Consider the following 13,618-nt stretch of genomic DNA (forward strand, 5'->3'; position numbering starts at 1 on the left):
TCAGCCATGAAGATGAACCTGCACACCATTCTGTTATTCCGGCCAAATCACCTAATCAGCCCAGGCGTAAAAACTGAGCCACGTGACTTGTTCTACTTTAAAGCGCTTCGTTCGTGTTTGCACCTTATAAAGGAGCAAAAACAGCAAAGAATATCAGAGGCAAGTGTTGTCAAAATACAGAAACTATATTTCATAAACTGGGATTGACGAAGGACTGGAACTGAAACATTTTAAAAGTTTTCTCAGCACTGTAGCCACATGGTGTTAATCAAAGCTCGGGTGGGCTGTTACTTCCGAATCATTTGCCGCCGGTCTCCTTAGTTGTCCAGGGCTGTTCTCAGAGTCTATCCGGCTGTTCTCGGTCTGCTGCTGTCCGGTGACCATGTCCTGGGCGGCCGCTGCAACTTCCGGTTACCGAATTCATAAAATGAGTTTGGTAATGAATTATAGATTTAACGCGGGCTCACAAGATTTTGGACAGCACAATACGACTGCCCGCACTGGCCAGGTGCGAGGAGCAGGCAGTGCTGCGAGGGCCATGATTGCAGTGGTGCCCACAAAGCAGTAGCTGCCCGAACCCTTCTCCCCAAAACAAACTCCCCGCCTTCCTAAGCTGGATGTGACGTCCCCACGGCGCCAGACTAATGGATATAATTACTGGGCACTACCGTGACGTCAGGCTGTGAACCGCACAATGGAAAATATTCACAATTAAACATTGTTGCATAGTGCAGTGAGCCTGCCAACAGTCATAACTCGGCTGCAAGAACTAAACCTGCACCAGGAACAGCATGTACAGTCTCTGGCTGCGCACTGGCAGCTGCCACGCTCTCGATTTCGTTTAGGCAGTACTTCAGTGAAGCAGCTGAGGCACTATACATATGCTTGACAATGCATTTCAGTGCGGTGATACGGAGCACCACACTGAAATGCGTTAGTCTAACGCCTGATGCTTGGCAGGACTGGATGGGCATCCGGGCTGCACCAGTAGAGGGACACGCCGGACACAGCGTGGGGAATGCGATGCTAGCGGCATAAAGCATCCGATGCGGCCGCAGCTTTCGGTTTGGAGCATTACTTCGCTGTAACTGAAATATTCGGTTTCCTGTGCACACCCCGCCAAAGTACTAGAGCCTGAAAAAACAGATGCCCCGGTCAGCTCTTTCCAAGCACTCGTGCCTGTGGCAGCATCCACCTTGCGGGAGCGAGCAGACGTGCGTGCAGTCATGCTAATTAGAAACAGATGGCACCGCAAAGTGGATGCCACCACAAGCACGAGTGCTTGAAAAGAGCTGACCGATCCCAAAAGGTCATCTCTAAAACCTAAAAAACAACTTTGACTAGCGGCTGATAACAATTAGATTGATACGCAGACTGGTCTTTGGCAGGCTGGAGCTGAACAAATGCCTCTTTAATTAGCGCATTAATCCGAGAAGCACTCAGTATGCTTCAGTAAAAGGGATCATTGTGATTGCTACAAAGTGTACTCATTTAACCTAAGAATTTTCTTTAAAATGCTGAATCGCAACAGCTCAAAGCAGCCAATGGGGAGTCAAGTCGATTGTTCTTCATGCTTGGGGAGAGGAGTTGGCCTAACGGCTACGGCGCTCGACCTCGGACCTGGGGTTCTGGGTTCGAGTCTCGGTAACGACGCCCAAAAAACTCCTGTGGTTCTGGGCAAATCACTTAATCTCCCCGTGCCTAAAAAAAATGAATGTGTGTCCGTCCTCATGTAACCTAACTGGTGCTATGTAAAGCGCTCTGTTACCTGATTCGGTTCGGGTCTAGTTCGCGCTATATAAAACTCTGCAAAAAAATCAAACATGTATATGTATGGAGCTAAAGCCACTTCCCTGATTTCCGTAGCTAGCGGTACCATTTTTGGAATAAAAATGTTACATACCACAATTTGAAATGTTGTTGCAGCAACAGGGTTGTCTTACAAAAAAGTACACATGTAAAGCCTTCGCATTCATGAATGCAGGCACCTCAGTTAAGCCAGGGTGCTCTCAAAATGAGTTCTGGTGCTGGACCCTGGTGAACAAATTATGGACTGAATTCGCTGCCTGAGAAAATGTAAGAAGTGAATTCCCTGCTCTGAAAAGTCCTAAAAACAGATTGCCATAAGTAACTCTAGAAAGTCATGTCTTTGCAATAATTAGTTTTCAGAATTTACGATGGAGGTGCTTTTCTGTTTTATCAAATGATTCATGACGCAAATTGCTGTGGATAGCAGTACATCTAGAGCCATTACTTTGCAGGTAGCTTTAAATACCTATACATCTGTAGTACTTCACTTAGTGGGAAGCTTTTTTAAAAGGCTTACATTTGTTGAATCTTTGTAAAATAGGTTTAGAAATATATAAAAGCTTAGGTGCATTTAAAGTGATAAAGTTCATAGTAAAAGTAACATTAAGTTGATTTTAATATTTTTAGATTAGTCAATTGATTAAAATACTAAGTTATGATACAATATACTATGTGTATGTTAGAATCTTAAATGTATTTCTTTATTTAAAAAATAAAAAAAAAGGCTTCAGTGAGTTACTGAGCTGAGGAGTCTACACTTGGAGTTCATTTTTTTTTTAAACAGAGGAATATGACTGCGGCGGCTCCCATGGGCAAGCCCGCTACTTAGGGAAACTTAAATAACTTAGGTTGTTGGAAGGTAAATGTTCGGAGGAAACCCATTAATGTTTCTCTTAATAATTCTTTATAAACACCATTGTTCTTTCTTTGGTCCTAAAATCTCCTAGAAAGTGCTTCAATTGGTGAATTTTCCCAATGTTTAATTTCCTTATAATCATATCAGCTTCACAACACTGTTTGAAAAAGTGGACACCTGAGACAACTACCATACAATAATAAAAAATAAAACAGTGGTTTACAAGTCAGTAGTATAGCAGTAATGCCCGCTGGTGTTGCTCCTTGCTCCAGATCTTGAAATACAGTTTAACACAGAAGTGACCATGTAATACAAATCAGTCTCCTAGTGGCGATGGTACCCTTAGTAAAGAATCATGTTTTCGTACCTCCAAAACTAGAAATGCTTGGTAAGGTTACAGTGCCTCAGAGTGACCAATAATCTATCCCTGAATCCCCAAATGTCCCAAATTTATATTTCACTGCAATATCTAGCACATTGACATTGCCACGTTTGATTATTAAATACGGCAGAGTAATCCAGAAATAAATTATCCGTAGAGCTGCCTTACCTTTTCTTTACTTTCTGCTGCTTCTTCGCCGTTTTTTTTTTTTCTGGCAAGCTTTTGTAAAACTATTCCCCAATACACGACCTGTCACCCTACCCACATTCAAAGCTCCAATTAAATGTCCTCCTTTTCACATGCTTCACCGTCTTCCATTGCTGCTATTAACTACTCGTCATTTACTTTTTGGTTTCACCTACCTCCGCATGCAGCATTTTTCAATGGGTTAACCCACTCCAGCAATTTTTTCCTGACCTGTAAGTGTCGATGCCTTTCCTGATCACCCGTGCACATCTGCCCACTGCTGCACCACAGTGCCAGGACTTGAAGGCGTGAATTTAATTTACCAGTACTTTTTTCGTTCCATAATTTTTAGTTATTTAAGTTTTTAGTCATCATATTTTTTTGTGTAGTGTTATAGTAATTAAAATCATATACATCTTTACCTTTTGCCACTAACAATTCTTGTGATGAGCGTTAAAAATAAGGGGTTCTCAACCTGTTTTAAGTTAACTTGCTCGCTAAGGAACATCTGTACTGTTATATTTAAATTCTATCCGATGGTTATTTTTTTTTCAATTTGCAGTTTTTATCGCAAGCATGTAGCTGCCAATTTTAGATGGCAGCTTGTGTTCTTTATTCATCTCTTTATATTTGTGGACCATGCTTGCAATAACAATTATATATACATATTTTTAAATCATCCATCCAACGAGCTTGCTGAGGCCAGACGTGATGGCTTTGCCAGTGCAAGTCTGCTTTTGTGGGTGCTAATTATCCAGTTGTGGTTAAGCTGTGTCTTACACTACGAGACAAGATATGTTTTGGTGTTCGATTATGGCGTTCATCAAATATCTGGAAAGCGACGTGTTACAGATATATGGGGATAGTAAACACATTTAGTGGTATTAATAATTCATCTTGCTTGTCCTGCATCTCAGTTGTAGCCTTAATCCTGCAATCAACCAAACAATTTAGATGCACTTTTTCTTGCCAATTAATCACCTAATTAATGTTGCTGCCTCTACTTCTGCTAAATATTTCGCCTGAGTTGTGAAGTTCTGCATAGGAAAGTGGCTGCCTTCATGGAGCCTTTAACACTAGAGTTTGCTCCATTTATTTTAAGCCATAGTTCTTTCACAACAGGTGTCTGAATGCATGCAAAGCAGGAAACTTTTCATCACAGGTGACTGCATGCTCGGGGATATTTTCATAGCTCTGGGAAAATTACTTGATGAGTCCTCATAGTTTAGATGCATCTTTAACCTCTAACATGTTCTAGCATCCTTCTACTCTTGAAAAAATAGCTGTTAAACTGGCTACTAGCAACGTCTGTAATTTACTTTAAAGTCCACTAAGAATGCAAAACTGTGGTAGAAGTGCAGCAAAGTGTTATTTTTATCATGGAGTCCGATAAGCTGTATTGCATTTCTTTGCAATGTGATTCTGAGGGACAAGACCACGATAGAACTTCCTTGCAGTGTTGTGCAGTGTTGTCCACAATGTCAAAAACAAAGAAGGGAGGTAGAGCGAAACGACTGGATTCTTGCTCCACTGGGATACTTAGATAAACACAAAGAATCCAACTAAAAAATGGGAGGGGAGGGGGGGAGTGTTTTCAACGTGTGTTGAAGCACTCAGTGTTTTGAAAAATACCCCTCACACACCAAAAGGCCCCTTGGTGTCATGCTTCATCATCGGGGTCTTCGCACCCCTCTATCGGGATGCGGCGTGCTGCGACCTACGACTACGCGGGAGCACTAATAGTAAAGACTATGTGTGGTGTTGGTGTGTGGGGTGTCTTAGGTTAAGTGAGTGGTGGGATGTGGTGAAAAATTAAAAAATACCTGGCGCATGAGTTTGAGGAAAAATTTATTCTGAACTCTGGCTGGTATTATTAAAAGAAGTGCAGAATGAGGTCAGGGCTGTTATATTAGGAAACAGGGCCTCTGGTGTGCGTTGTCGACATGTTTCGGAGCCAAGCTCCTTCTTCAGGACGGGGGCACAACCTCCCCACCTTACTCACGTTTTTCTAAAATTAAAAAGTGTATTATACAGAAAAGTGACGAAAAAATAGGCTAAGTGTGCCTACAGCGGTCTGCTACAAGTACAATGACCTGCAGAAAGACAAAAAGGAGAAAACAACATTGGTTACCCTTGTAGCGGGTAGTTCAAGCAGGTGCAGTCACCTGGAACCTCACCATTATGCTTGTTTTAAAGCCTGTGGAAGGAAAAGGACTCACACAACATACAACATAGAACACACATGTACTGGTACTTAGAGTTATTGTTGGTCCTACTTTTGAAGCTTTCTTTTTTTGCCTCATGAGCATAGAGGACGTCTGGGGTGTTGCTATTGTTGCAATCTATTGGGAAGAATGATGCAAGATTTAATAACTCATTCTTACTCACTTTGGTTTTAGGACGATGGTCTTAATTGATCAGACTGTGGATTACTCACGATTACAGGACGCTATGGACACCGTCTACCCCCACACGCTGCTCCGCTGGTTCTGAATGGTAGACCAGTGGTCATGCTATTTATACCCTGTTTCTTAATGGTCGGAAGTAACTGTGTTTCCTAACATGGGTGTTCCGCTCCATGTTAATTGACAAATGCCCATGTTTGGAACGTCCGTTAATTAGCCTCGCGCATGTCTCTCCGTCATGTAATGGCATGGCATAGACGTCTGGTGATTCTCCCCGTCGGCGCATGGTAACTGATCACTCGCGCATGCGCACGCCAGTGATAAATGGCGCATGCGCGATCGCTTTTGTCATTTCTGACAGACACTGATTATCGCGCATGCGCTTCTTGTATTACGGCGGTCCTTTCAGTACTGTCTGCGCTTTCAATGGGGCAATATCCTTCCTATTGAAGCCGGTTCGTAAAACTTCAGTTTCTTGGTCTCAGAAGTATCCCGATTGAGTACATTCAGACAATATGGTTGTGGTCGCGCTCTGTTTATCTGCTTAGTTATAATAGTCTTCAATTTCGGGGATATTTATTAATTGAAGTTCTATTTTTGACATATGTGAAAGACCGTTTCACCGGTCATTGGTCATTGGTCAATTGGGTCCACGGTACATCATCATTAAGCCCAATTATATGGGTTCCAAGCCTGAAAACCCATCTCTGTTCCTTCTGGAAGAGCCCAGCTTCAGAGGGTAGTTGCTCAATGATTGTCCAGTTTAGGTCATTTACGCAGTGTCCAGCCGTTAGGTAGTGAGTTGCCATTTTCGTTGTGCTCTTTTTACAGCGTACATTGCTCTTATGTTCGTTCATTCTTATTTTGACGGCCCTCGTTGTCATACCAACATACTCAAGGTTGCAGGGACATTTGATCAGATATACTACGTTTTTAGTATTGCAATTTGAAAACTTCCTTTGCTCCCAGGTGGTTCCATTACGGAAGAAAAGTTTTTTGCTTTTCTTGGTCAGGTGGCAGCTACTGCAGTTTCCACAGGGAAAATGGCCCTGGACGTCAACAGATGGTTGCATAACAGTTGTTTTTGATTTTGGTCTTGTGTGTACCAATATGTCTCTTAGGTTACGCCCTCTTCGGTGTGCAAACATAGGTTTTTCAAAGTTTAGGTTGCCACAGGTTAGTATCCTCCAGTGTTTATTCACAATTTTTGATACTTCGTTGGACATGGTGTTAAAAGTTGTCACACATATAGGTCTTTTATTCTCCTTTGCTTCTGTGGTTCGGTCCTCCAGTAGGGCCTCTCTGTTGTTATTCGTAGCTCTTTTTAGACCTTTTGCAATGATTCTCTTGGGGTACTCTCGTTGCTTTAGCTTCTCACTCAGGTCTTTCGCCTGTGATTTGAAATTGGACATATTTGTGCAGTTACGTCTCAGACGTAAAAATTGTCCATAAGGCAAGTTCTCACGCAAGTGCCTGGGGTGAAAGCTGTCGTATCTTAGCAGACAGTTTCTCGATGTTGGCTTGAAATGGGTAGTGGTTTTTAGACCCCCATCTTCTGCATAGATATTTAGATCAAGGAAAACTAATAGGTTGGATGACATGGTACTGGTGAATTTGAGGAAGGCATTTTGGTTGTTCAGCCATATTTGGAATTCCTCCGCGGAGTGTCGGTCACCTTCCCAGATGACTAGGACGTCATCTATGTACCTCCTCCAGCACTTTATGTTTGCTCTGTATGGATTTCGTTCATTGAGAATTTTAGTGGTCTCTAGGTGATGTACATAGAGCCCCGCCAGGCTCGGCGCAAAGGTGCTACCCATGCTGGTTCCATGGCACTGTTGGTAGATCGTGGTCTTGTATTGAAAGAAGTTTTTTTCTAGGGCCAGTGAGATGCACTCAAGAACCAGTCCTCGTGGTGTTTGGTACTTCCATTGTGTTGAGAACAAAACTTCTTCAATGATCATGAGTGTTTCGTCATGGGGAAGGCTTGTATACAGGACTGGTTCTTGAGTGCATCTCACTGGCCCTAGAAAAAAACTTCTTTCAATACAAGACCACGATCTACCAACAGTGCCATGGAACCAGCATGGGTAGCACCTTTGCGCCGAGCCTGGCGGGGCTCTATGTACATCACCTAGAGACCACTAAAATTCTCAATGAACGAAATCCATACAGAGCAAACATAAAGTGCTGGAGGAGGTACATAGATGACGTCCTAGTCATCTGGGAAGGTGACCGACACTCCGCGGAGGAATTCCAAATATGGCTGAACAACCAAAATGCCTTCCTCAAATTCACCAGTACCATGTCATCCAACCTATTAGTTTTCCTTGATCTAAATATCTATGCAGAAGATGGGGGTCTAAAAACCACTACCCATTTCAAGCCAACATCGAGAAACTGTCTGCTAAGATACGACAGCTTTCACCCCAGGCACTTGCGTGAGAACTTGCCTTATGGACAATTTTTACGTCTGAGACGTAACTGCACAAATATGTCCAATTTCAAATCACAGGCGAAAGACCTGAGTGAGAAGCTAAAGCAACGAGAGTACCCCAAGAGAATCATTGCAAAAGGTCTAAAAAGAGCTACGAATAACAACAGAGAGGCCCTACTGGAGGACCGAACCACAGAAGCAAAGGAGAATAAAAGACCTATATGTGTGACAACTTTTAACACCATGTCCAACGAAGTATCAAAAATTGTGAATAAACACTGGAGGATACTAACCTGTGGCAACCTAAACTTTGAAAAACCTATGTTTGCACACCGAAGAGGGCGTAACCTAAGAGACATATTGGTACACACAAGACCAAAATCAAAAACAACTGTTATGCAACCATCTGTTGACGTCCAGGGCCATTTTCCCTGTGGAAACTGCAGTAGCTGCCACCTGACCAAGAAAAGCAAAAAACTTTTCTTCCGTAATGGAACCACCTGGGAGCAAAGGAAGTTTTCAAATTGCAATACTAAAAACGTAGTATATCTGATCAAATGTCCCTGCAACCTTGAGTATGTTGGTATGACAACGAGGGCCGTCAAAATAAGAATGAACGAACATAAGAGCAATGTACGCTGTAAAAAGAGCACAACGAAAATGGCAACTCACTACCTAACGGCTGGACACTGCGTAAATGACCTAAACTGGACAATCATTGAGCAACTACCCTCTGAAGCTGGGCTCTTCCAGAAGGAACAGAGATGGGTTTTCAGGCTTGGAACCCATATAATTGGGCTTAATGATGATGTACCGTGGACCCAATTGACCAATGACCAATGACCGGTGAAACGGTCTTTCACATATGTCAAAAATAGAACTTCAATTAATAAATATCCCCGAAATTGAAGACTATTATAACTAAGCAGATAAACAGAGCGCGACCACAACCATATTGTCTGAATGTACTCAATCGGGATACTTCTGAGACCAAGAAACTGAAGTTTTACGAACCGGCTTCAATAGGAAGGATATTGCCCCATTGAAAGCGCAGACAGTACTGAAAGGACCGCCGTAATACAAGAAGCGCATGCGCGATAATCAGTGTCTGTCAGAAATGACAAAAGCGATCGCGCATGCGCCATTTATCACTGGCGTGCGCATGCGCGAGTGATCAGTTACCATGCGCCGACGGGGAGAATCACCAGACGTCTATGCCATGCCATTACATGACGGAGAGACATGCGCGAGGCTAATTAACGGACGTTCCAAACATGGGCATTTGTCAATTAACATGGAGCGGAACACCCATGTTAGGAAACACAGTTACTTCCGACCATTAAGAAACAGGGTATAAATAGCATGACCACTGGTCTACCATTCAGAACCAGCGGAGCAGCGTGTGGGGGTAGACGGTGTCCATAGCGTCCTGTAATCGTGAGTAATCCACAGTCTGATCAATTAAGACCATCGTCCTAAAACCAAAGTGAGTAAGAATGAGTTATTAAATCTTGCATCATTCTTCCCAATAGATTGCAACAATAGCAACACCCCAGACGTCCTCTATGCTCATGAGGCAAAAAAAGAAAGCTTCAAAAGTAGGACCAACAATAACTCTAAGTACCAGTACATGTGTGTTCTATGTTGTATGTTGTGTGAGTCCTTTTCCTTCCACAGGCTTTAAAACAAGCATAATGGTGAGGTTCCAGGTGACTGCACCTGCTTGAACTACCCGCTACAAGGGTAACCAATGTTGTTTTCTCCTTTTTGTCTTTCTGCAGGTCATTGTACTTGTAGCAGACCGCTGTAGGCACACTTAGCCTATTTTTTCGTCACTTTTCTGTATAATACACTTTTTAATTTTAGAAAAACGTGAGTAAGGTGGGGAGGTTGTGCCCCCGTCCTGAAGAAGGAGCTTGGCTCCGAAACATGTCGACAACGCACACCAGAGGCCCTGTTTCCTAATATAACAGCCCTGACCTCATTCTGCACTTCTTTTAATAATACCAGCCAGAGTTCAGAATAAATTTTTCCTCAAACTCATGCGCCAGGTATTTTTTAATTTTTCACCACATCCCACCACTCACTTAACCTAAGACACCCCACACACCAACACCACACATAGTCTTTACTATTAGTGCTCCCGCGTAGTCGTAGGTCGCAGCACGCCGCATCCCGATAGAGGGGTGCGAAGACCCCGATGATGAAGCATGACACCAAGGGGCCTTTTGGTGTGTGAGGGGTATTTTTCAAAACACTGAGTGCTTCAACACACGTTGAAAACACTCCCCCCCTCCCCTCCCATTTTTTAGTTGGATTCTTTGTGTTTATCTAAGTGTTGTCCACAATGCCTTTAACTTGTGTGTGGGCAGATCACTTGACCTGGCATATTCTCAGTCCTGATATAGTCTCCCAAGTGGCCTTTGCGAAAGTGGGCATTCCATTACTTTGATTGGAATTTCTGCAATTGCTAGTTTTGGATTAGAGGCAGGTTGGCAGGTATTTCTAGGTGGGCCTACATTCTCTTATCTGATCAGTGTATATATAGAGCCAAGAGGGTGCTGCGTTAATCACTGTGAACTCAGTGCTCTTGAGTCCAGTATAATGCAATCCTGTAAAAAGTAGAGTGGGGTGAAAGTGTTTTTATTTCATAATGCTTTATTGCAGTACAATATTAAAACCTATCACATCCACACTTTGGTGTGCTGGATGCCAGAGCTGTTTTATTGACATTTACTTCTGGTTTGATTTGTAGGTGAAACACGGATGCGGTTCTACGAGCTTCTTGTTAGTGGCCTATACACACCACAGACTTTGCCTGTCGGGAGCGAGCTGGATGCTTCACCAATTGTGAATGAAGTGGCCCAGGTATGTTGATGCTGTTTTGTAGTAAAAGATAAATACTTTGCAGAAATGTATAGTGAAACAGTCTTTGTCCTAATGATGAAGTGATATGCGCTTTAAAAAAGATGTTGTTAGCTTCCCCCTACCACACCACCTTAAAAAGAGCATGTTCGAGGCATATGAGCTGCCGATTGCACACTGTGCATAGATCGCCACCTAGTGTTGGGCCCGGATTTTTGTTGTTGTCCTGAAAAGTTCTTTGTAAGTCAGGAGATAGGGGACTCCTCCTTAGGACCACATTGCGCATGGGCAACGGCTCCATCCCCAGTTAGTTTTTTTTCCGCCATCGGGCTCGGATGTGTTTCCTGCGCTCTGGTTAGGAACCGTTTTTCCTTCGGCGCACAATCCTCACCAGTTCGACGGTATTGTTTCGATCGCTTAACATCGAGGCGATTTTTCACCACTTCAAAGTCTTCGAATCCGGTCGTCGAAGAAGGCCTTCGGGCCTACCTAGGCTCATGGAAAGGACGCCATTCAAGAAGTGTCCTCGATGTGGGTTGAAGCTTCTCCACACCGACCTACATGAGTTGTGCAACCTTTGCCTCTCATCAGAGCACGAGACCAAAGACTGTTCCACTTGTGCCTCCTTCCGCTCCAAGATGACGATCCGAGACCGACAAGCTCAAAGAACAATGGCTCGCTCGTCAGCTTCGATACCCGACGACATCTTCGAAGAGGGCATCCGCGTGCCAGAATATCAGCACGTCGAACACAGTACCAGCTCCTCGGACTCCTCAGACTCCGTTGAAGAAGTCACTCCAGCTCAACGGATCGTAAGTAAGATCGTCGACCCCAACCCTTCCTCGACACCCTCTAAAAAGGCTTCAGGCACACCCCCCCCTTCGGGCCCGGGTGCACACCGAGAGACTGCTTCCAACGCCCCACCTTTGGGCCCAGCAAAGAAGCCCATTAAGCCTTCAGGCAGCTCAGCCTTGAGCCAGCCTATCGGCGGTGCCTATCCTACAGCGAAGAAAAAGCCATCTTCTTCGGTGCCGATCCTACACCGACACCGAAGGAAAAAGCCATCTTCTTCAACCACGCCGACCGTTGCTCTGACACCTAAGCACAGAGCGCCGAACACTTGCAGCGGCTCATCGATGCCGAAACCGCATTCGGAGCTGACTAAAAAAACGCCCAAAGCTCAAGAACACGCTTCGGAACCGAAAGAACACCCAGAACCGAAGAAACGGGTTCCGGTAAAGGAAATTTCAAAAGGGCACACTTCTAAACCGAAATCAGCTACCGACACGGTGCCGAAAAAACCTACGGAGCCGAAAACCTCGACACAGAAGGATGTGCCCTGTTCAGAGGAACTTTTCACACCTGATCCTAACCAAAAAAGTCTTGTCAAAGATCCTAAAACTGGACAATTGACTCTCAGTTCCAAAAAGAGACCACTTGAGGCGCCAGCACCTCCTCCTCCTCCTCCAAAGAAGAGAGACATTGCAACCTCTCCATTAAGGGTGTCTTCTCCTCCACCTCCCCATACTGTTCCTCCTCCTACACCTACTCCACCTCACCATTCACCTACACCATCCCCTAATCCAGACGATGATGTAGACACAGACTCTGATGACACAGATGGAGGTGCACATAACCCAACAGGGACCAATAGTCCCCCTCAGTCACCTAACCCATGGGATGATTACAACACCCCTGATGTGCCTTATGTCCCACAAGACGACATATACCCTTCTAGACCCTCCTTACCAGAGGACACTATAGGTTTTAACCTACTAGTCCAAAGAGCTGCCCAATATCATGCGGTGGACTTACACACAGATGCGGTGGAGGAAGATTTCCCACTAGACACTTTTGATAACACACAAAAGTCTACTGCCATTTTGCCAATGCTTAAGGGTGTAATCTAACATGCAACAGAAGTTTTTAAAGACCCCGTCAGGGCTAGGGTCTTCAATCCTCGCATTGAGAAAAATTATAAAGCTGCCCCTACAGATCCAGTCTATATTAAAGGTCCAGCACCATTAGACTCTTTAGTAGTGTCTAATGCACGTACACGTGCTAATTCTCAGACATCAGGTGAGGCCTCACCACCAGACAAAGAATCCAAGCTACTTGATGCCTCGGGTAAAAGAACAGCTTCACAAACAGCTAATATTGGCGCATCGCCAACACCCAAGCGTTGCTGGCGAGATATGACAGGGCTCATTATGATGAATTAGAGTCCAGAATGCTGCATCTACCTGGCCAATACAAAAATAGGGCCAATGAACTTATACAGGAAGGTAAAAATATTACTAACGCTTCCATTCGCCGTGCCCTAGATGCCGCAGATACCGCCTCAAGGGCAATTAATACCAGCACCCTTCCACGTAGACATGCTTGGCTACGTATCTCCGGTTTTAAACCGGAGGTACAGAATTCCATTCTTAATCACCCATTTGATGAGACGCACTTATTTGGCCCAAATGTTGACGTGTCTTTAGAAAAGATGAAGAAAGACACTGATACAGCAACATCTATGGGAGCCTTGCAGCAGCAAGCTTCCAGACGTTCTTTTCGTCGCTCATCATACAGAGGCAACACTAAAGGCTACTCCTCCGAAAGTCCCTCCACCTCTTACAAAACCCCTAGTCAATCCACATTCACTAAGGGCTACCAAAGAGGGGGTTACAGGG

General features: G+C 44.2%; 1 protein-coding gene across 2 annotated transcripts in view; it reads left to right on the forward strand.

The window, feature by feature from the left end:
• The window catches only part of SETD1B (SET domain containing 1B, histone lysine methyltransferase), a 396,685-nt gene that overhangs the window by 36,991 nt on the left and 346,076 nt on the right, over positions 1–13,618 (forward strand). For both annotated transcript variants that reach the window (XM_078667538.1, XM_078667539.1), the window contains exon 5: positions 10,831–10,943. In XM_078667538.1, coding sequence (XP_078523664.1) covers positions 10,831–10,943 — 113 coding nt within the window. The remainder of the gene's footprint in view (positions 1–10,830; positions 10,944–13,618) is intronic.

This window comes from Lissotriton helveticus, chromosome 11 (assembly GCF_964261635.1).
Source record: "Lissotriton helveticus chromosome 11, aLisHel1.1, whole genome shotgun sequence".
Classification (NCBI taxonomy): Eukaryota; Metazoa; Chordata; class Amphibia; order Caudata; family Salamandridae; genus Lissotriton; species Lissotriton helveticus.